Source organism: Arvicanthis niloticus, chromosome 6 (genome assembly GCF_011762505.2).
Source record: "Arvicanthis niloticus isolate mArvNil1 chromosome 6, mArvNil1.pat.X, whole genome shotgun sequence".
Classification (NCBI taxonomy): Eukaryota; Metazoa; Chordata; class Mammalia; order Rodentia; family Muridae; genus Arvicanthis; species Arvicanthis niloticus.
Genome location: NC_047663.1, coordinates 3,011,731 through 3,032,782, shown reverse-complemented (window position 1 = coordinate 3,032,782; position 21,052 = coordinate 3,011,731). Strand labels below are relative to the sequence as shown.

The 21,052-nt window shown below is 50.7% G+C and overlaps 1 protein-coding gene and 1 long non-coding RNA gene across 7 annotated transcripts in view; one reads left to right on the top strand and one right to left on the bottom strand.

Moving 5' to 3' along the window:
• The window catches only part of Rnf213 (ring finger protein 213), a 106,763-nt gene that overhangs the window by 19,643 nt on the left and 66,068 nt on the right, over nucleotides 1–21,052 (top strand). For 3 of the 6 annotated variants that reach the window (XM_076935353.1, XM_076935354.1, XM_076935356.1), the window contains exons 4-18: nucleotides 1–83; nucleotides 3,403–3,873; nucleotides 4,115–4,228; nucleotides 4,763–4,920; nucleotides 5,343–5,498; nucleotides 6,041–6,252; nucleotides 8,996–9,279; nucleotides 9,685–9,944; nucleotides 10,870–11,067; nucleotides 14,519–14,741; nucleotides 15,505–15,560; nucleotides 16,372–16,525; nucleotides 17,491–17,655; nucleotides 19,525–19,614; nucleotides 20,430–20,552. The exon at nucleotides 1–83 is cut by the window's left edge and continues 46 nt beyond it. In XM_076935353.1, coding sequence (XP_076791468.1) covers nucleotides 1–83; nucleotides 3,403–3,873; nucleotides 4,115–4,228; nucleotides 4,763–4,920; nucleotides 5,343–5,498; nucleotides 6,041–6,252; nucleotides 8,996–9,279; nucleotides 9,685–9,944; nucleotides 10,870–11,067; nucleotides 14,519–14,741; nucleotides 15,505–15,560; nucleotides 16,372–16,525; nucleotides 17,491–17,655; nucleotides 19,525–19,614; nucleotides 20,430–20,552 — 2,747 coding nt within the window. The remainder of the gene's footprint in view (nucleotides 84–3,402; nucleotides 3,874–4,114; nucleotides 4,229–4,762; nucleotides 4,921–5,342; nucleotides 5,499–6,040; nucleotides 6,253–8,995; nucleotides 9,280–9,684; nucleotides 9,945–10,869; nucleotides 11,068–14,518; nucleotides 14,742–15,504; nucleotides 15,561–16,371; nucleotides 16,526–17,490; nucleotides 17,656–19,524; nucleotides 19,615–20,429; nucleotides 20,553–21,052) is intronic. The other 3 variants (XM_076935357.1, XM_076935358.1, XM_076935355.1) reach the window with 2 other exon arrangements.
• LOC143442584 (uncharacterized) overlaps nucleotides 9,135–21,052 on the bottom strand; it is an 82,071-nt gene continuing 70,153 nt past the window's right edge. The window contains exons 3-4 of the long non-coding RNA XR_013110857.1: nucleotides 10,944–11,162; nucleotides 9,135–9,258 (exon numbers count right to left, since the gene is read on the bottom strand). This is a non-coding gene — a long non-coding RNA (uncharacterized LOC143442584). The remainder of the gene's footprint in view (nucleotides 9,259–10,943; nucleotides 11,163–21,052) is intronic.

Below are 21,052 nucleotides of genomic sequence, written 5' to 3'. Positions count from 1 at the left end.
GTGGCCCTGAAGGTACTCAGTGCCCTCCCAGCAAAAGGAAGAAGGAGGAAACTGCCGGGTGTGAGGTCGTGGACACTGAGCAGGTAGTTTGAGCACACAGTTTTGCATGTCACCCCTGTCCTAGCATGTGTGCTACCAAGTGTCATTGCCACATTCCAAGTGCCTGGCCCCAATAGGATGGCAGGCTGGTGAGCTGAGCCACAGCTGGGTGTGACGGTGTGGACTGGGTTTGTGACTGAGGTTGTTGAGCAGGCAGGGTCCTAGCTTGGGCTTGGATTTGGGAGGGGGCAGTTCTAATCTAGGGTGTCTGAAGGTCAGGGACCAGATGCATGAGGGGCTTCCTGTACCATGTGTTTGTCTGAGTCTGACATTTGTGTCATCGTGGCAGAGCAGTGACTTAGGTAAGAAGGAGAGAGACAGAAAGTGAGGTTTGATCGCTTGAGCTACTGGAGACCTTTTAGTTGCAAACCACCAAGCAGCCAGCTGGAACTGGCTGAAGGGAATCTGTCGCTCCTGTCACTGCTAAGTCCTTTGGTGGGGCTTGATCAGGAGCTGGGACGAAGTGTCCGTCTATGGCTCTCTCTGCTCTGACTTCTTAGTGTTTTCTGCCTCTCAGCCTCCCGATATCCGTGTTTAGCCACTCTGAGTATCTGTGTTTAGCCACTCTGAGTCCGCAGCCACTTACCCATCATGCTCTGTTCAGGGAGTGAGAGATTGCCTCTTCTGGTGCCCTCTACAGAAGAACAAAACAGCTTCCTTCAGACCTCATGAGCTGTGATTGGGTTAGGAACCTGACCCATGATGGGGCACCATGCCCTGCAATAGGAATTGGTGTTCTGTAAGATCATAAGCCACGAGAGCACATTCCCTAGTGGTAGCAGAGTCATGTTCCCCTGTGCCACATAGCTGAGAGCAGGGGGATGTGGGATCGGGGAGCTGGGGAGGGGACAGTGGACACACACATCCCTGTAGTGCTAGCCGAAAGCCTCCAAGACCTCTTCTTGATGATGTTCGATCATGCCTGATGATGATTGGTCATGCCTGCATGATGGCACCTTCTTGTGCCCTCAGCAACTCTAGACCTGCTTTGTTCTATTTGGTCGCCTGATGACACAGGGACAGCTAGCTGTCTCCACTTAACAATTAGGAAAACTGAGGCTCATGGTGGGTTAGTAAACCATCTAGGGTCACCTCCCTAGCTGTCACTGTGTCCTGATTCAGAGAGACTTGGGTGGGGCTGACATATCATGGTGTCCTCTCCTCCTCTCAGACACAGAGGCTGTCATTGATGCCTGTGGAAGATGTGTGGCCTGCTCTGTGGGCAGGTGACCAACCATCCCCTGCTCTCTGTGTACTTGGCCCATCTGTGCCTCAGGGCACCACTAGGTGGCAGTTATCCCACTTGCAGTGGCCACTCCAGAACCAGGTTCATCCTACAGGATCTGGCCTCTGCATAAATGAGGAGACCAATCTTCAAAAGGCTGCATGCTCTGGGGCTCTGCCATGAGTCCAGCTCGGAGCAAAGCTCGGGTGGTGTCAGTTTGCTCAAAGGAAATGCCGAGGGGAAGGTGCCAGAGCAGAGAAGAGGGTTCAGGGCTGGGTGGAAAAACAGAAGCGGCGACATGACCTTGTCTTTTAGGCAGTCAAGGGCAGGCCTTGCCTTCATGACTTCCTGCTCACCCAGAAGCAAAGTCCAATTCTAGCATGACCCGAAGACCCTCCCTACCTGGCTTAGTCTCATGTCTCTCAGCCAACCTTGAGATGGAAGATCTGGAGTTGAGTGTGTCTCCACAAGTGGTCCCAATAGCATCTGGGGCCAGCAGGACCCAAGGAGGGAAGGTCTGATTCAGATATGGTGGGGTGTAGACCAAGTAGGGTGAAGAAGAGCGGAGACTCAGGACTTGACAGTAGGTCAAGGGGCAAAGAGAATATGGGTGTCAGCAGACTGGTTCTCACCTGTTTCTCCCTTAAATTTATTTTCTGAAAATCCTTTTTTCCCCAAACTGACGTACTTGAGAATGACTCTGAACTTGTAATCCTCCTGTCTCTAAGTCCCCAGTGTTGTACCTGCTGGGATAACAGGCACACGTCACTATACCCGGGTCACAGAGTTCTGGGGACTGAACCCAGGGCCTCGAGGATGGTAAAGGTCACTGACGTGCTGTATCTTCAGGCCCACTTCTGCTTTCTGGGACACAGTACTGGCCGCTGGCTCTTAAGGCCAAGAACTCACTCTATAAGGTGCCTGCGGAGCCTGTTGGCAGGCTCACACGGAACCTCATCACAGGAGCGGATGCACACCAAGTCTGTCTCTTTTTCCCAGATAGTGTAGCTGAGTGCCCAGCTGCCACTGTTGGTCTATAGTAGGGCCTTGTCACACACTGTTGGGGTTCAGGACATCCTGAGGCACTTGATACAACAGGGACTCTATCGGCTACCCAGAACATCATATCCTGGGAACCTGGGGTTCTGACAACCTGCTCTTAGGCTTTGGCCAAGTTCCTAAGGTGGGAAGCCTTGCCTGGGAGTCAGGGTAAGTCACTCTGTGAGCCAGGGAATACCTGTTTTTCACCCTCGTCTTAGGATTTGCATTGACCAAGGTAACTCTTCTAAGGACAACATTTAATAGGGGCTGGCTTACAGGTTCAGAGGTTCAGTCCATTATCATCAAGGTGGGAACATGGCAGCATCCAGGCAGGCATGGTGGAGGAGGAGCTGAGAGTCCTACATCTTCATCTGAGGCCACTAGAAGCAGACTGGCTCCCATGTGGTTAGGAGGAGGGTCTCTTTGACCACGCCCACAGTGATACACCTACTCCAACAAGGCCACACCTTCTAATAGTGCCACTCCCTGGGCTGAGCATATTCAAAACACAGCAACCCTCCTTTTAGTTCACTGCCATCTTGTGCCATGCACTGCACTGGTGTCGTGTGGGAAGCCTGTGGGTGTTGCTAATGTCCAAAAGGGGCCCCAGGTGTATCCTATCGGAAGGGAGTCTGAGTGAGACTCAGGCTCTGGCAGAAGGATGTGTGTGGCCCTGCCTCCTGATTCCTCCTCCACTCTCTCACCCTCTTCCTTTGCTCAGTTCTTCTCTGCCCAAGCTAAAGATGTTGGCTCAGTGGTTAAGAGCACTTGTAGTTCTTACAAAGGACCCAGGTTCGATTCCCAGCACCCATGTGGAGGCTTAACCCTTCCTTGGCCACGAGGCACACATGTGGTGCATAGACATACACGCAGGCCGAACTGTCCTAGGCACAAAATGGTAAAAGAAGCTGCAGATGCCTAGGTCTAAGGCGCCGTTTGGCCAGCTAGCTCTGCCTGCTTGAGGGTTTGTACAGGAGCCTGGAGAGGAGTGGCGGGGGCGTGGGGACTCTAAGGAGTAAACAAATATCTCTGTTTAGAGTAAAAAGGAGAAGAGGAGGAGGAGGAAACAGGGCACCATGTCTCCCTCAGAGGCACCTTCCTCTGGCCTCTGGAGTCTGGACATGCCCTCAAGCCCTGGACCCCACGACTCAGCCTTGCCCCAGAGCCAAGCCCAGCAGGGTGGTGCGGCCAGCCAGCCTGGGCATTCCCTGGACCCAGAGAACATGCCAGTGGAGAAGGACGGCTCTGTGCATGCAGAGGGCAACGGCAGCCCTCAGCAGGGTCGGGCCGCGGAAGGCACAGACGCTCAGAGCAACCTTGCTCCCAGTGACCACGCAGAAGTGAAGGACCTCAGTACCTCTACACCATCAGTGGACAAGGGTCTGGCCCTAGGGGTGGGCCCAGCCCTTTCTGCCTTCGAAGGCCATCCTAAGGTGACTGAGGCTTCCCAGAAGGCCCCATTACCTGAGTCTAAGGAGGAGACATCTGGACAAGAGGAGAAAGTGCTGGTGAGTGTGAAACAGGTAGGAGGTGAGCAGCAGGGGATGGGGCTGTGGGGTGGGGCATGTTTTACACCCTGTGTCTTGTGGGTCAGATGTCTCCACCCTCTCTTGGACTTGCTCCCTGGACAGGGCAGGGCAGGGCTCCCTCTCAGTTACTCCCCTATGGCTGGTGCCTACTGAAGCCAGAGCCAAAGCCCGTCATCTCGACACTATGACTCAAGGCTTGGGTGGGCTCTATTTCTTCCAGCCAACTGATGCTGCAGCCAATCGGGTGAAGAAAGCTGGGAAAGAAACAAGAGACGATGCTCAGAAACAGATACCGTCGCCTGTGAGCCCTGCTGCCTCTAAGGATAGAGGCCAGGTATAGGTTTGACTTGCTAAGAGGTGTCTAGCATGCAGGCCTCCTGTGTCTTGGTCAGTCATGGCTTCCTCAGCCTGTCATCCCTGGATGACAGCCCAGTGTTTATGAAGATGTCATGTGGGAGGCAGAGCCTGTCTCCATGGAGCTTCCATGCTAGAGAGAAGTAGGGAAAGTCCTGAGAAGTTCCTGGAAGGGCCTGGGGGTTATGCTGGTTGGTGTCCTGAGAGGAGGTAGCTCCTTCGGCTTGGGTGGCTGGGGAGGTACTGTGGGAGCAGAAACCAGAAGTGAGGGTTGAGCCATAGACACTAGAAAGTGCCCTGACAGGGAGTGGCATGTGCCAAGGCCCTGAGGTAGAATGTGGTGGGCCTGTTCTTCGAGATGAGGGATAGACAGGCTGTGGACAAGGTTGAAGAGAGAGAGGCTCCTGAATGTCATGGTAGGTAGACCAGAAAGCTCTGACAGGTTCTGAGCAAGGACGGACCCTGGGTGCTGTGAGACTCGTCTTAAGCACTGGGCCTGAATTGCTTGTTCCAGGAAGCTGAACTCAAGGGCAAGTTGGCCACTCCTGTTAGGAAGAGTAGTGCAAGTGGGAACACCCAGCCAGAAGACCAGAAGAAGCCAGGAGAGAGCAGAAACTACGCAGCAGCAGTGAAAAACAAGAACCAGCAGGCTGCTGCACCAGAGGCTCCAGGGTAGGACGTGGGCCCTTGCCATGTGCCTCGTTGTGGCTCTGCCAGCTTTGTCAGCTTCGGTGCAGCTCCTGTCCCACCCAGCCTGCATCTCCTGTCAGTGCCCTCCTGGGACAACAGTCCCAAGTCCTCCCTTCCTGGTCCCTAGGCCTCATAGTCAATGTGATTGTAAGGAACTGTCCCAGTTGAAGTCACACTGCTATCCTAGCCCACCCCACCCCCACTATCCCGAGCATGCGGGGGCCAGGTGGTGCCTCCTTTCGAGCTGGGAGGTGCAGTGAGTGGTCTGCTGGGTCCATGTGTCTGAATCTGAATGGCTGGCACACGCACAGCAGAGAAATAAGGATGCTGTGTGTGCATGCATGCCTGCATATGCATGTGTGTACGCACCCTGGTAGCTAGTGTTTCCTTCTTGCTCTTCCCAGTGCACTTAACCTGTGTGATAGAGTCACTGTGTACTTCCATGCTATCGTCTCACGTCACTTTGGATTCAATCCGGACAAGCACAGAGTGTGTGTCAGAGGGGGAGACGGACTCGGGCAGAAAGCCTGGACTGATGCTTGCGAGATGTACTACGCCCAGTGAGTATCCAAGGGCTTAGAGCTGGCGTTGTCCCTCACAGGGCGTCTGTCGGTAGTTATGCAACAAAAGTTGTGTGCACCCTTCCCTTCCTTTGCTTTCTTTGCTTTTTTCTTTTTCTTTTGTTTTGGTTTGTTTATTTGAAATAGGGTCTCATTCTTTTGCCCTGGTTGGCCTGGAACTCACAATAATCCTCCTGCCTCATCAGCCTCCTGAGTTTGAGATTATAGGTATGCACCACCAAGATTGGTGAAAAATGTTTCTTTTTTAATTTTTTGAGACAGCGTTTTTTCTGTGTGGCAGTCCTGGAACTCAATCTGTAGACCAGGCTGGCCTCAGACTCACAGAGATCAGCCTGAATCTGAGATTAGAGGTGTGAGCCACCACTTCCCTGTTTGAAAATGAGTGTTTCAGATTCCTTTTCCAGCATGCATTTCTTTCTGGGTTCTGGCTGGAAATGCCCTGTTCTAAAAATACTATAGCCTTGGGGCTGGGCTTTCATGTCGTGTCCTCTGGTAAATGGCTATATTATGTTCCTCCACAGAGACCTGCATGACCTCGGGTCTCTCATCGAGGGCAAAATGGACATTCCCAGACAGAGCCTGGACAAACCCATCCCTTATAAGTATGTCATTCACCGTGGTGGCAGTGGCAGGGATACTGTGGAATATGAGTTCATCTATGAAGTGGCACAGAAGAAAGGAGACCACGTGAACCGCTGTCTGCAGGTTGCCTCTGCTTCCTTGGGCAGAGGAGGTAAGCCGTCGAGAGCCCTGAGTGGTTCAGCTCCCTGGCTGCTTGGGGAGCAGACATCAGGGTTTGGGTCCTCTGCTTGGCCCTGGCCCTGTCTCTGTGAAGAGTAAAGTTGCCTTTGGAAGCTGGTTTGACTTAACCCCCACTGCGTGAAGAAAGCAGGGAAAGAGCTTATTAAGGACCCAGATAGGAGGAGCTCTGTGGAGCACTGGCTGGGAAGGAATGCGCAAGGGTGGGGCAGGAGGGGCGGTGGTCTAGCTCTTCCCCAACTGTCAGAAGGTGGCTTTGACAGTGACGTTTCAGAGAAGGGCCAAGAGTCTTTTCCGTGTTTGTCTTTTGTCATCCCCACATGGTGCTTCTCCGTCTTTATGCTGCTTGCATCTGGCTGGAGCTTTCAGAAGGTCCCGTGTTCTTTTTCTGCTCACTAGCCTCTTCAGCCTTGCGGCTGTGTGTCCTCCTTCCACGGGCCACAGAACTGAACTGTTGAGGAATTGCCCAGCCATGTGCCACAATCATGTCTTATCCCTTTTGTCAGAGGCCAGGGTCTTGAGTTATTTTCATACTTAGTGCATTGTTTGAGGTGCTGGAGCAGCACTTGGGGAGGGGTGTGTGTGCCTGTGGGGTGGGGGGACGGGGCAAGGTATGTGTGTGCCTGTGGAGGGGGGGACAGGGCGGGGAGTGTGTGCCTGTGGGGTGGGGGGACAGGGCGGGGAGTGTGTGCCTGTGGAGGGGGGGACAGGGCGGCGAGTGTGTGCCTGTGGGATGAGTGGGGGGACAGGGCGGGGTGTGTGTGCCTGTGGGATGAGTGGGGGGACAGGGTGGGGTGTGTGTGCCTGTGGGGTGGGGGGAGACAGGTGGAGTCCCTGCTGAGCCTCTTAACCACCCTGAAGGCTTCACTCAGTGTAGCTTTTGTTTTTTTCTCAGTATTGACAACATAACACAGGATCTCAGCATTGACATAATTTTAAAAATATTTTATTATGTTTATTTGTGAGTGTGTGTGTGTGTGTGTGCATATACATGTGTGTGTGTGTTTACACCACAAGAAGCCAGGCCATGCTTGTGGAGGTCAGAGGACAATTATTAGGCATGGCAGCAGGGACCTTTATCAACTGAGTTGTCTCTACAGATCCCATAATTAAAACAAAAATATTTTTTTAAAGATTTTATGTATTTATTTTATATGAGTACACTGTAGCTATTTTCAGGCATACCAGGAGAGGGCATCGGATCCCATTAGAGATGGTTGTGAGCCACCATGTGGTTGCTGGGAATTGAACTCAGGACCTTTGGAAGAGCAGTCAGCACTCTTAACTGCTGAGCCATCTCTCCAGCCCTCCCATAATTTTATTTTTTAAAGGCAAAATTTGACTATGTTACCCAGGCTGGTTTTTAATTTTTTTTTTTTATTTTTACTTTGTGAAAGTCGGATTAATTTTTTATTTTATGTGTATGTGAGCACTTATATATTCTGGGGGTGGTGTGTGTGTGTGTTTGTGTGTGTGTGTTTGTGTGTGTGCGTACATGGCCAAGGCCGGCAGACAGTTAAATCAGACAATGTTGGCAAAGAGAACAGTATTCCTCAGACACAGCTGCTTGAAGACTTGCGTCCCCTGAAACCTCTCTGGAGCCACTGGCTCAGCCACGTCCACTTCTGCACAAGGACACAAAACTAAACTTCCCTTTGTCCTTTCATCGGGGCCTCTGAGAGAGTCTTGGGTGGGTCTGGCTCTTCACAGTCATGTGTATGTGTATGTGCATCACAGGTGTGCCCAGAAGCCAGAAGAGAGCTAGAACTGGACACGCAGGCTGCTGTGAGCCATCACGTGGGTGCTGGGAGCCAAACCACAGTCCTGTACTAGAGTAGCCAGCAAGCGCCCTAACTACTGGGCCGTCAGTCAGCCTTTTTTGTATTTGTAAAGATTGGCCTTGGCTGTAGAGTCAAAGACAACCCTAAGTTTCTGGTCCTCTGCCTGCGCCTGTCAATCACTGGGATTGTTGGTGCGCTTCTGTCCTCCATGTTTACACGGTGTAGGGGATCCAGGTCTTTATATGTGCTAAAGCAACCACTCTGCCAGTGAGTCACACCTCAGGGTTCGTGTGCTCTCTTTGGACTGCACAGGTACACGTGTGTGCTAGCCGATAGTGAACTGATCACCTGGGTCCCTGCCTCTGGCTGTTGGTCTCCTACATTCTGCCTTCTAGGGAAAATCAGGCCTCAGGGATTTGGAGCTCACTCACGTAAAATGAATGAAATATTCTTTTTTATGTATTAGTTAATGTTGGGAATTAATATGGCCGTAGTTATTCCTTAATCAGCTAGTTCCCTAAATAACCACACAGAGACCTTTTAATATTAGAGCTGAGGCCTTAGCTGGGCAGACTCTGGGATAGCTCATCTAAGTTAACCTGACCACCTAGCCCCTCCAAGCGAGATGCTAATCTCCAGGCCATAGCTCCTCCGTCTTCCCTTATGTCTGTCTCCCAGTGAAAAAGCCCTTCTTTCTTCTTTCCAGAGTTCCTATCTTCCTCTGGAAGTCTGGCCACCTCTCTCCACTGCTCAGTCACAGGCTTTAACTTTTTATTGACCAATTAACTCGAGAAGCAAGGTTTACACAACAAAAGCTGGTGTGGTGAGGGCTCCCTCTTGGGGCAGCCACATCTACTAGTCCAGAACTTAGCACTTGGATGCATAGTGGCACCGAGCCAACTCCAACACCCATATGAGGTCCTTCTGTTCCCTCAGACTGGCATCAGTACGATGACATAATCTGCATGAAGTCTACCGGTTTGGTCCAGGAAGCCAAGAACTTCTTTACCGACAGCACAAGAAAGGAACTGGTGAGAGGAAAGAAGCAGGCTGCTAAGGTCATGCTGGACCGCGTCTTCAGTGTGCTGCAGCCATGGAGTGCCGTCAATCTGCAGAGCTTCATGACACAGTTCCGGCAGTTCTACTCTGTGGTCCGGGAGCCCGTGATTCACGATGGCCGTGCAAGGAAATGGTCCAGTCTGCAATATAAGGAAGGAGAGGTACCCACTCCCCACTGTTACCAGCAGCTCTGGAGTAGACAGGCAGTGTCCCTTGACCAACTAGAGGCTAGATGACCCCTGGACTGAGTGGGCCAAGTACAGATGGGGGACAGGAGGACCTCATGCCCTCCTCCTCCTCAAAGGGTTCCTGTGTGCACCACCTCCAGGATTTGTCCTGATCTCTCAGAAAGGGCAGGCTCCTTATTACACCTTACCTACACTGTGGGGTGGCTTTCTCTAGGATACTACCTCCCCACGTCCCCACCCTGCAGGGCTGCAGACTGAGCTTCAGTGGTGAAGCAGAGGAAAGGCAAGTGAGGTGCTCTGGTGTCTCGGTCCCTGGCAGGGTTAGCCAGCCTCTGAGTGTGCCCTGCGTGCTCACACATCTTTCTCTCCCGGGACCAGGTGAAGATAAACCTGTGGGAGCATGTGAAAAAGCATATGGTCCCGTTCCTGGAAGGAAAGAGTGGGGAGTCTCTGCCTGCCAGCTGCCCTGTGAGGAGTAAGCTGATGTTGGGCCTGAGCATCCTTTTCATGGTGGAAGCAGCTGACTTTACTGTACCCCAAGAGGATCTGGACTCGCTGTGTTATCTCCTCATTCCAAGTGCTGGCTCACCAGAAGCCCTCCAAAGTGACCTGGGCCCTGTCCTCAGCATGTCTCAAAGGTATTTCCCGTTTATTTCTTACATGTCTGGGCGTTTCACTTGCATATATGTTTGCATACCATGTGTATGTCCTGTGTCCATGGAGGCTGGAAGGTGTTGAATCTCCCAGAAATGGAGTTGTAGATGGCTGTGAGCCACTGTGTGGATATTGGGAACTAAACCTGGGTCCTCTGCAAGACACACAGTGCTCTTAGCTGTGGAGCCTCCTCTCCAGCCCCCGTATCTACTTTTTTGTGACAGAGCCTTACTACATAGCCCAGGCTTCTCAGACTCATGAGATGTCTGCCCTGAGCTTGCTGAGTGGCAGGCTCTGGCTGTGAGCCAGCACGCCTGCTCATGGAGCTTTGGGTAGTGCTGCAGTCCCAGGTCTGTGGTCCCAGGTGCCTGGCAGGCTGAGGTGGGGGAATCCTTTGAACCCATGAATTTGAAGCCAGACTGGGCCTCTCAGTAAAGGGGTACACAGAGAACGAGCTGAGCTTTCCGTGCCTGTACACGGAAGCCTCAGGGATGTGTTTCCTCCAGTTCTCCCTGGGCCACTTGGATTAGGAAGCAGATTTGGAGGCGACCTCCGAGAGCACAGTGACCCTGGCTGGGGCTTTCACAGCAGCGTCTGAGGCTGGTGTGGTAGGACTTGAAGTCACATCAGGAGGCCTTCCCTGAGCAGCTCTTGCTTGGCTTCCTGTGTTTTAGACATTCCCTCAGCTGTGCAGTGTAGATGGAGAGGACTTTGGTAGGAATCTGCTCCGGGGATTCGTTGAGTGCTGCTTTAGGAGTAGGGCTGGAATACCCTGTCTTTCTTATGACAGAACCATCTCCTGGTGTGGACCCTGTCCAGCCATGCATGCAGTGTCCCTTGGGCTCTGTAGGTGGTGGTCACAGACCACTGGGCAATCCTCCCCTCACCAACTCCTTCATTCCCTTCTAGATGGCGTGCATACCTGACAAACCTATGCCATAGGTGCATAGACAAGAGGTGTGGCCGCTGGCTGGGCATCTTACCTCTCCTGCACCACTGCATGCAGCAGTCTCCACCCAGGAAGAATTCCAAGAGCCAGCCCGAGGACAGCTGGGCAGGCCTCGAAGGCATCTCCTTCTCAGAGTTTCGGGACAAAGCACCCACTAGGTAAGCTGAAGAGTTGCACTTCTGGCACCAATCCCAGATCCACAGGCTGCTCACTGAGCCTGTTCCCGCCTCGGAGGACAGCAGGAACAAGAGTCCTTTAACATTAACATAGTTACGAAGAAAGATTTAACTGTCAGCAGGCCCAGAGACGGGGCTGTGTGCATTTCAGTGCCAATGACAACACAGGTGTTTCGTGTGCTTTAGGGGTACTGATGAAGCCAGATGGTGGTGGTGGCACACACCCTCAATCCTAGCACTTGGGAGGCAGAGGCAGGTGGATCTCTGGGTATGAGGCCACCCCTGTTTTGAAAAACAGACAAAGTACTGGCTGCAAGCCAAGAGGCCAGTTATTTAATTACAACCTACTATTGTTACCATCTAGTATTTTGCTGCCTATCAGGTCAGTCATGTGCTCTTGGGGCAGGATGATGCCAGCCTTGCCAAGGGTGCCCTAGCTTTGCTGCAGCCAGTCCCCCGTTGTCATTGAGTCATTTCTGCTTTTTATATAGTAAGGTGCTTTGATAAGCACTGATTCTATTCTCTGCCTAGTTACTTCGTGGTGTGTGTGTGTGTTTTGGGGCTCAGAGGAAAACCTCTGCTATTGGTCCTTCCAGTCTCTGTTTTTCTCTCAATGTGCATGTCCAGGTGGCCAGTCTGACCAAGCCAGCTCAGTCAGTCAACAGGTTCTCCAGGGCAGGAGCGAGAATTAAAAAGAAAAAGACAATTAAGACAACACTGTAGCATGACCCCAGCCAGTTCTGAGGCTGAGGCAGATTGTTTTTTTTTTTTTTTCTTTCCCCAATCTGCTTTTATACCAGTTTAATTACATGCAAGTAATAAGGTTGGTTCTAGGTAAGGAACAAGAAAGACAAAAAACACAAATAGTCAAGGAACAAGCAGAGCGATAAACAAAGTCTGTTTCTAAGGGCTCATCAGAATGACCAAGATATCTGAGCCTACTTCCCTGTTCTAGCCCAAAGTCATATTCTTGCCTGATGCGTCTACTTCTTTCTTCTACCCCCAAATCAGATTCCTGCCTGCGCTTACTTCCCTGTCCTGGCCCAATGTCAAATTCTTGCCAAGTGGTCCCCAAAACTCTCCACACCAGCCCATGATTTTCTGGGCATTCTCCTGTCGTACATCCCCTCTCTTCACAGGATCCAGCGCTGGGACCACAGATGCCCGTGCTGTGTGTCTGGCTTTTACAGATATTTGGACTCAGGTCCTTATACCTGCACAGCAAGCATTTTCACACCCAAGCCATCTCTGCCCAGCTCCTGCCTTGCTGTCTTGGACAAGCTGAGCTGATGGGGAGAAGGTTCTGATGCTGGCCTATGTAGACCAAAAATAGTAGTGTATTTCCACACAGGGGCCTCCTTTCTGGCACAAGAAAATCTTACAAAAGTTTCATAGAAAACTTAGTTTCAAGGCATCAAATCTATACTTTTTTCCTATCTTTTCCCTCCCCCCTTTTCTCTCTCTCCCTTCCTCGCATTCCTTCCCTTTCCCTCATACTGGAGAGGGAACCAGGGGCTTAGCATGGTAGGCAGGTGTTCTCCACTGGGCTCTGTCACAGATGCTTATGTACCACAGTGGCAGGTGCATTTCAACATCACAGTGCACCGCTATGTAATGTCACATCAAATAGTCTGTTGTTGTGGTTCATGTTTTTCCCTTAACTCAATGGGAGAGGCACTTCAGGCTAATAGGGCTTCATTGTTCATCCAGTAATGCTTTATTCCTCAAGCTGGCGGTGGCAGGAAGTATTGAGGCTGGGATTTGAACTGTAGTTTGAGGAAAGCCCTCATCCAGCCTACTTCCCGTACACTGTATGCATCTCACGAGAATAGCTGCACTGTCTCTTCTTACTGTGTCATCTGTGTGTGTCTGTGTGTGTGTACATGTGCACACACATGCATATGTGTGTGTTAAGTTCATATATCTGTGGTAAGGTGTAGCAGGAGGTATTAAAGAACAACTGGGACTCACAGGCTTCCTGGCTCTGCCGCCATCCAAGTTCCTGCTGTATACCCAGCACCAGCTGGCCATCTTAGTCCTGCTGGCCCCGGGGGCCCCAGACATTAGGTGGTCACTGCCTCCACTGGCCACCAACCTCGTGGTTAGATATCACAATATCCAGTAACCCGGTAAAATCAAAACTCTTAAGGCTTATAGTTAACCAATCAGATTTATATATCAGCAAATACTCAAATCCCAAGATGCCCACACAATAATTTCAAGTCCAATAGATAACAGTACAAGCTGCCCACCTAGACCATTACCCCAATCATTATATCCCTGTATGAAATCATGTCTGCCTATGGCTATTAAAGCCATGCTGGTTCAGGATCTTCTCCACGTCCGTCTTCTGTCTTCTATCTTGACTTCTTCTTCCTCTCTCCCCTTGAGTTCCCCCCCCCCACCCCTGCAACTCTTAGCTCTACCTGCCTTTCCCTGTCCAATCACAGGCCTCCTGATGCAAATAGATTGGACAGGGAAATTCCTGCCACAGTAAGGATATGGCAGGGTGGGTACAATTTGAATTTTTTGAAAAGCCTGTGACACTAAGTAGAACACTAACGTAGAAGAAAATGTATTTTTACAAAAATCACCCCCAACCTGTTAGAAAGCACCCTGGAACAGCCACCTTGCATTTGGATCTGTATTTTCAGCTTCCAATGTCCATAAGTTACTGAGTATAGGTTATTTGATAGAACAGAAGTTAAGACCTCAAGTGAACCTGAGCACAGTCAACTGTTAACTCCACTTAGCCTTGCAGACCCCATGGGCAGGGATGGGTGTAGCTCAGAGGGTGACAAACAGCACCTGTACTCTGTCTGGGAGGTGGCCATCAAGCACAGTGGTGAGTAACTTTATGATCAGGCTTAGAGCAAGTCCCATGTCCCCTGCCCTGATGCCCAGGGCACAGTCTGCTTCGACCAGAGGAGGAGGCTGCTGTCTTTCCCAGTACCTTAGGAAAAATAGTGTTGTGTTGTGCTGTGGGACGTCACGGTGAACCTTGGCCTCTGTGGTGGTGGTGCTGTTGGAGTCTTGGGTAGAAATGTGTACAGGGGTGAGGACTGTGAGCGGCTTACACTATGTGGTGACAGTGGCCATCCAGTGGTGTTGATGTGGGGCTCAGAGCCAAGACAGCTGTTGGATCAGAGCCTGCTGCAGGCTGGTTACAGTGACAGGGATTTGGGTCTCAGTTTCTGCCCAGTGAATCCACACAAAGCTGGACACTCTGTCCAGTTCTGCCACTGATTTGGTACAGGATGAAGGTGAGAGCCCCTCATGGTCTAGAGGGGATCGCCCAGTACTTAGCCTACTCCTTGACTTTTGTTTCCCATGAAGCATTGCAACCCTTAAAATCAGAGCCCCCTGCTCTGTCTTACTTTGTGTCAGTCCCGACCGCTGCCATGTCACTGTGCCTTGTGTTGTCTTTCCTCAGTAGCCAGGCTCTCCAGTTCACGCAGAATAAGATGGCCCTGCTGCATGTGGATGAGTATCTCTTCCGCTCCTGGTTCAGCTTGGTCCCTCTTGAAAGCTTAACTTCCTACATGCAGAACTCCATAGAATACCTGAGTCACGTGCCCACTCGGGTCCTGGACTGTTTTCAAGGGATTTCATACCGCCTTAGAGAGCTGGAGAGGATCTTACACCAAAACATGGAGGTGTGTTGTGGGGACAGGTTGGCAAATGCTGGCTTAGTAAGAACGGGTTAACTGCCACAAGGCTGGGAGCACTCAGTGGTAGAGTGCTCGCTTCATGAGTAAAAGCCTGGGCCTCATCCTCAGCACCTCAAGCCAAGAGAGAGAGAGGTAGGTGGGGTGGGCAGGGCGAACACACAAACACATGCACGCATGCACGCATGTATATATGAGAAAGGGACGGGTAGACTTAGTCAGATGCAATGACATTGGTTTAGCTAGGTGTGGTGATGTTTCCTGTGGGCAAAGGTTGGTTTGCCTAGGTTTATCAGTAGCTCCTGGGTGGAACTGTAAGGCAGGGTGGGTGTGAACTGAGATTTGCATATGTTGGGCTGGGGTGATGGTTCATTTACCACACAAGTGTGAGTATCTGAATGACTGGAACCACACTGAGACCCAGGACCCTGCGCCTGCACTTCTGCAGTGGGCGATCCTTGCTTACTAGCCTGCCTCGCTCAGCTGCTGATTTTTAAGCCAATGAGAGACATTGTCTCAGAATCAAATGGATGGCTTCTGAGTAAACACGGTCTACACACACATACACACACACACACACGCCAGCATGCTCAGAAAGCAGTGTGATTTTGTATTGTGACTTCACTAATGTGAGGCGGAAGAGTATCTGTTTTGAATCAGTGCTCTGTGTGTACAGAGGCCTTTTCTTGGCTCAATCTCCACAAATGCAGCCATGTCAAGATTACACCCTCCCTTCTCTTCACTGCTTTAGGACGTCGAGAAAGTCTTTAAAATGCTGATGCACCTTATGGAAATGTATCAGGACAGGTAAGTAGGGAGGCCAAGGGCGGCCTTGTCTTCCACACAGCTCTGGGAGGAACGATGGCTGCCCCTGCTGGCCACAGCTTCCCGCACACATGCTGCTTCACTGGGGAGATTACAGACCAACACCACGCTTTCCAGGCTACGAAGCGATGTGTGTCCAGCTCTGGCTGCTGAAGGTTTGCCCCGCTCCATTTGCTGTGTGTCCCTTCACTGTACTTATCCGAGTCCTGGCTTCCATCAGGAGGCAAGTCAGATTGGAGAAGTCAAACGTGATTGTATTACTTACTGTTCCCCTGGCTCTGACAAGGAGCCTAGCAAAGGCAGCTGGAGGAAGGGTGTGTTCTCCCTCACTGTTGGAGGGCTCCAGTCCGCACTGCTGGGGAAGCCCTGGCAGAGGAGCAGGAAGCAGGGCTCGCATTGCATCAGAAGTCAGATCTTTTTCTGCTTTGACTTCAGTCTGCAGCTGGCATGAGCTGGAGTCACAGACAGTTGTCCTGCTGGGACCCAGACTTTGGGTCTTCCGACAGTACAGCAAGTGCTCTTGACACTGAGACCTTTCTCCAGCCCCCGCCCCCTTTTCCTTTTGCAAACTGAGGACTGAACTGCACATGGCAGGCACGCTGGGCAGTTAACCCCCTGCTTGCCCCATGCACGAACACAAGTCAGTAAACATGAACCTGCACATGTACAGAGGGTCAGGAGACACCCCACACAGAGGACCTGCTCTTTTTTTTTAACCTTTTTTTCCCACCCACCCCTGCCCCCTTCTCATTTCTCAACTATTTTAATGATTTCTCTGTACTTTTGTGGGTAGGATCTTTGAGGAAAGCCTGCCACAGATCTACTTGACTGAGTGTTTGACCATCCATGAAACTGTCTGTAACATCACAGCTAACCAACACTTCTTCGAGATTCCTGCCCTGTCTGCTGAGCTTATCTGTGAAATGCTTAAGCTCAACTCTTCAGGGGTGAGTGGGACCTTTTCGTGGGATACTGTATTGGAGGTGTGGGCTTCCAGTAACCTCAATTTGAAAGGGAATCCAGGCTGATTCAGCCATGAGGGAGTTGGCTGAGGCCCTGCTCCAGCTAGCTCTCTCTGGGCTGGAGGCAGCACAGGTTCTTGGGTTGGAGTGAGAGAGGGGTCTATGGGTAGGCAGTGCTTCTGATGCCCAAGGGCAGGCTAAAGAGCAGGACTGCTTAACCTTAACGTGGTACTTCTTTCCCACTGTTGACGGGAAACACTGGGGACCATCCTACCGCGGAGCACAGGTTCACCCGTGTTTCCCCTTGGGAACTTTATATTTAACTTAAGCGGAGGGGCGAGGTTGGTGTCCCTGCAGCTGTCCAGTGCACCTGTACCTTCAGCAGCCTGCAGCTCTCTGGCCCCTCGTCGTCTGTGCTTGTAGGAGCGAGCTGCATTCCGTGTCTGCCACTTCAGATCTCCTTCCCTCTCTTTGAACTTGATCCTTCTTGTCACCTCTGGCCACCTTGTGCAGTTCAGATAGTGTTCTCTCATGGTTGTGTGTCACTCTCCCACCTGAGTCTATGAGCCTTCATTTGAAAATGCTAGAGGGCCTTTTCACTGGCACTTTCTTCACACACAACTCTGAGTTTACCAGTGGGAGATAATTAAATGTGTATTTTAATGTTATTCCTTTTAGTTTTTCTTTTCAAAATTTATACTGTGTGTGTGTGTGTGTGCATGTGCATTTGCGTGTGTGTGTGTGTATGCACATACATATGTGTGAGAGAAAGACAGAGACAGACAGAGAGAGACACAGAGACCATACCATGGCATGGATCTGGAAGTCAGGACTACTTTTGTTAAGAGTCAATTTTTTCCTTCCATCACGTGGGTTCTGGGGATCAAACTCAGGTCATCAGGATTAAAGGTGAGTATAGATTTTGCAATCCCTCTCTCCTGTGTCCATAGCATACCGACGAGGAGCTGGCCGCAAAACCTTATGAAGACTTGGTGATGAGCACCTTCCGGGATGCCCTGAACACCACAAGAAACTGGCTGCGCAAAGTGTTTAAAGGCCGCATGTTCTCTTACAGCTCAGCCACCGTTCGACTTACCGATCCTAATGAGATGGAGGTAAGCCTTCCTGGGAGCTGCAAAGCTGCCAAAGACATATAGGTGTGGACACAAGGGACTGGGGACCATCACTACTGACCCAAGAGCTGTGATCATGGCCTGAACTCTAGCCAGGGATTTCTTTCTATAAAGAAGGGACTTTGACAAGCCAGACATGAAGTGTTGCCAGGCCTGGCTGGGCCAGGGCCCCTTGCATGAGGTGATGGGGACACAGTGTCAGGAATGCTGCTTAAAGCTGGGGATGTGGGATGTGATGTTGAAGCTGTAAGCGAGGCATGTGACATTGGAGGTGATGCTGGAGCTGTAAGCGAGGCGTGTGACACTGAAATGGACAGTGGAGGGGAGAAAGGAAGGTTTTCTGAGGGGAACCAGTCAGATGTACCTGCAGAAAGGCTGGGAGGCTACCGTCCTGCAGATGCATTTGGGTTTGGGCAGTGTGGTTGACAGATATTGGGTTCATCACCTGGAAGTGTTCCAGAATTACATGGTGCTTGCAGTTAACATGACAGTCACAAGTATGAGAGGTTCCTCCTGAGATGGTAAAAGAAAACTTACAGAAAAAGTAAAGACCCCTACACAAAAGCCTGGAGTTTAGGTTTTAGTTTTTTAGTCCTGACTCTTGTGTAAGATGTGACCAAGGACAGGAACCAGGTGGAGCCCTGTAGCTCTCCTGGCTATCTTGGCAGCACTATGTAAGGCAAAAGTTACTCTGCATTTTAAAAAGAATACACTGAAGGCTTTCTGATATCTAATTCTGCATCCTTGCATAAGTGGGGTGATATTATCTGTACTTGAAATTTATATTTAGAATAGACAAAATAAGATTTTACTTTTGGGTTTTTGTTTCTTCTGTTAGTGGCAAGTTTTTTTTGTTTGTTTTCTATTTTTTGTTTATTTTCAAGTCCTGTCCTGGAATTTGCTATGTAGCCCAGGTTGGCCTTGAACTCACAGAGATCCTCCTGCCTCTTCTCCAGCGCTGGGACTAAAGGTGTGTGCTGTTATGCTCAGTGGTTTGCATTCTTTGATGGGAGAATAGTGACTAAGGACACAGCAGAAACCAGCTCTGTAACCAGTTATAAAGAGCCATTCACAGGATTCAGAGGAACGCTAAAGGCAGGAGCCAGGTCATCAGGCCAGAAACTTGCTGCAGATGACATTTTAGTCCCAGGAGGAAAGAACACTAATGGGGGGATTGGCACACAAATTCTGCAGAGACTGACCTGACCATTAGCCGTGAAAGTACAATGTTTCTAAGAGCTACTTAGAGCAGGCTCGGGGCAGCAGCACCCTGAGCTGTTTGGTCAGGAAGCTCTGGGCGGGGTGCACAGCTGACCACTGAGGTGGTCAGGAAGCTCTGGGCGGGGTGCACAGCTGACCACTGAGGACATCCAGGTACAATTTTATGTGGTTCATTCTAGTTATGTTTCTTCCAAAGAAATTGTAATCACTTCCTCTGATCCCACTTTAGCGGGAGGAAGCATTTCTACTTCATGCTCTTGTGCCTGCCTGAACCTTTTTAGGATGGGCATTATGGGGAGTCCCTTTCTAAACAAAGAGCAATGACACACCAGGAGGGTGGCGGTGGCCTGAACGGACACACACTGACAGCTCACCAGTGGCGGTGAGGAGCTGAGAGTCTGTTGTTCTTGAGACCTGGTGCCTTTTATGCTGATATCACAGCCTGCACCTTCCTTCCCTCTCATGACAGGGTCTCCCTGTGGTGTCCAGGTTAGCCTCGAACTCCTGGACTTCAGCGATCTTCCCGCTTCCATTTCCCGCATACCTGGGACCACAGCTCGGCAGCACTGCACCTGGCTGTCAGTTTGCTTTACTTTTCTACCTTGTGGATGTCACTCTTTAATTTTGCAGGTATGGCGACGGCTGGTGGAGATCGACTTTCCAGAGAAGTATGGCTGGAAGGAGTCCCTGCTGGGAGACATGGAGGGGAGACTCAAGCAGGTACCTGAGGTCGGGGCACTCTTCCTGGGAGAGGAAGGACTGCAGAGGAGGCCAGCCACCTAATGTACACAATAGGTGTGAGTGGTACATTTGAGTGTCAAGGCTGAGGGTGGTGAGGCAGGGGGTCAGCCATTACTTTAGACATGTGTTTCTGATTTGGCCACTGTCTTTTGACCTCAGAAGAATATCAAAGTTCTTCAGTGATGCCCTTAGAAGACTAGGGACAGGGTTTTGTCATGATGGGGATCCTAGTCCTATACAGGGAAGTCCTCTTACAGACACTGCACCAGGCAGTTAATAGAAACAGCAACAATGGAGGGACACACACAGACACACACACACACACACACACACACACACACACACCTGCTCTTCAGTGTGAATGAAACTTCTGACGTGGAAAGTCAGTTTTTATATGACATGTATGTTTTATCCAAACGTTAGGAAAACAGAAGTACAGGAAAATGGCTTATATTTCAAAATTTACCTGTTTTTACAAGCTCCGGTGCTAGCAGGTACTTTTTGCGCAGAGTGTGATAAAGGGCTCTCCAAGTTTTGTAGTTTTGAGATGGTTTCATTCTATTCCAGGCTGGCTTCAAGCTCCCAGCAATTCCTCCTGCTGTGGCCTCTCAAGAGCTGGGACTGCAGGCACAAGCCTTGCTACAGACACTATTTTCTTTTTGTTCCTTGGATAGCTTGTGAACACACTTAGTGTGTGCATGTGCACACACAGAGGCAGTGAAGACACAGGGTGTTCCCCTGGGGTGTAGTAGTGAGGTACCCCACAGCCCTCATTCCTCCCTCTTTGTCTGCAGGAGCCTCCCCGTTTGCAGATCTCCTTCTTCTGCAGCAGTCAGTGTCATGATGGCGGACTCCGTGACAGCGTGGCAAGGAGCTTTGAGAAGTGTGTCATCGAGGCTGTGAGCTCTGCATGCCAGGTCACTAGCCTTTCCAGCATGGGTTTACAGGGTTTCTGATATGGGCTGCTAAGGGCTGCTTAAGCCTGCTTGTTCTGAGACTCTACAGCGTCAGCTCGCCCTCCTTTGTGCCCAGAGCCAAACATATGCTGAGATCCAGTATTCTCATCCAACTGCTTGAGAAATAGCATGATTTCCTGTTTTCTGGGCTGTTAAGTGTCTCTCAAAACCATAGCTGCTAGTCCAGGCATGGTGGCAAGTGCCTTTAATCATAGTATTTGGTAGAAAGAAGCAGGTAGGTCCCTGAGATCAAGGCCAGCCTTGTCTATGTAGCCAAAGTCAGGGCTCCAAGGTGAGACTTTGAATCTCAAGACAACAACAGCAAAAAGCTTCGCAGCTGCTTGCACAGGCCTTGCCCCAGCCATCTCCCCACAGAGCATCAGTTACACCCCCGTGAGCCGCGCTGCTGGGTTGCATTACATTCTATTAATTCTTCTGCAAGTGATATATAACACACACAC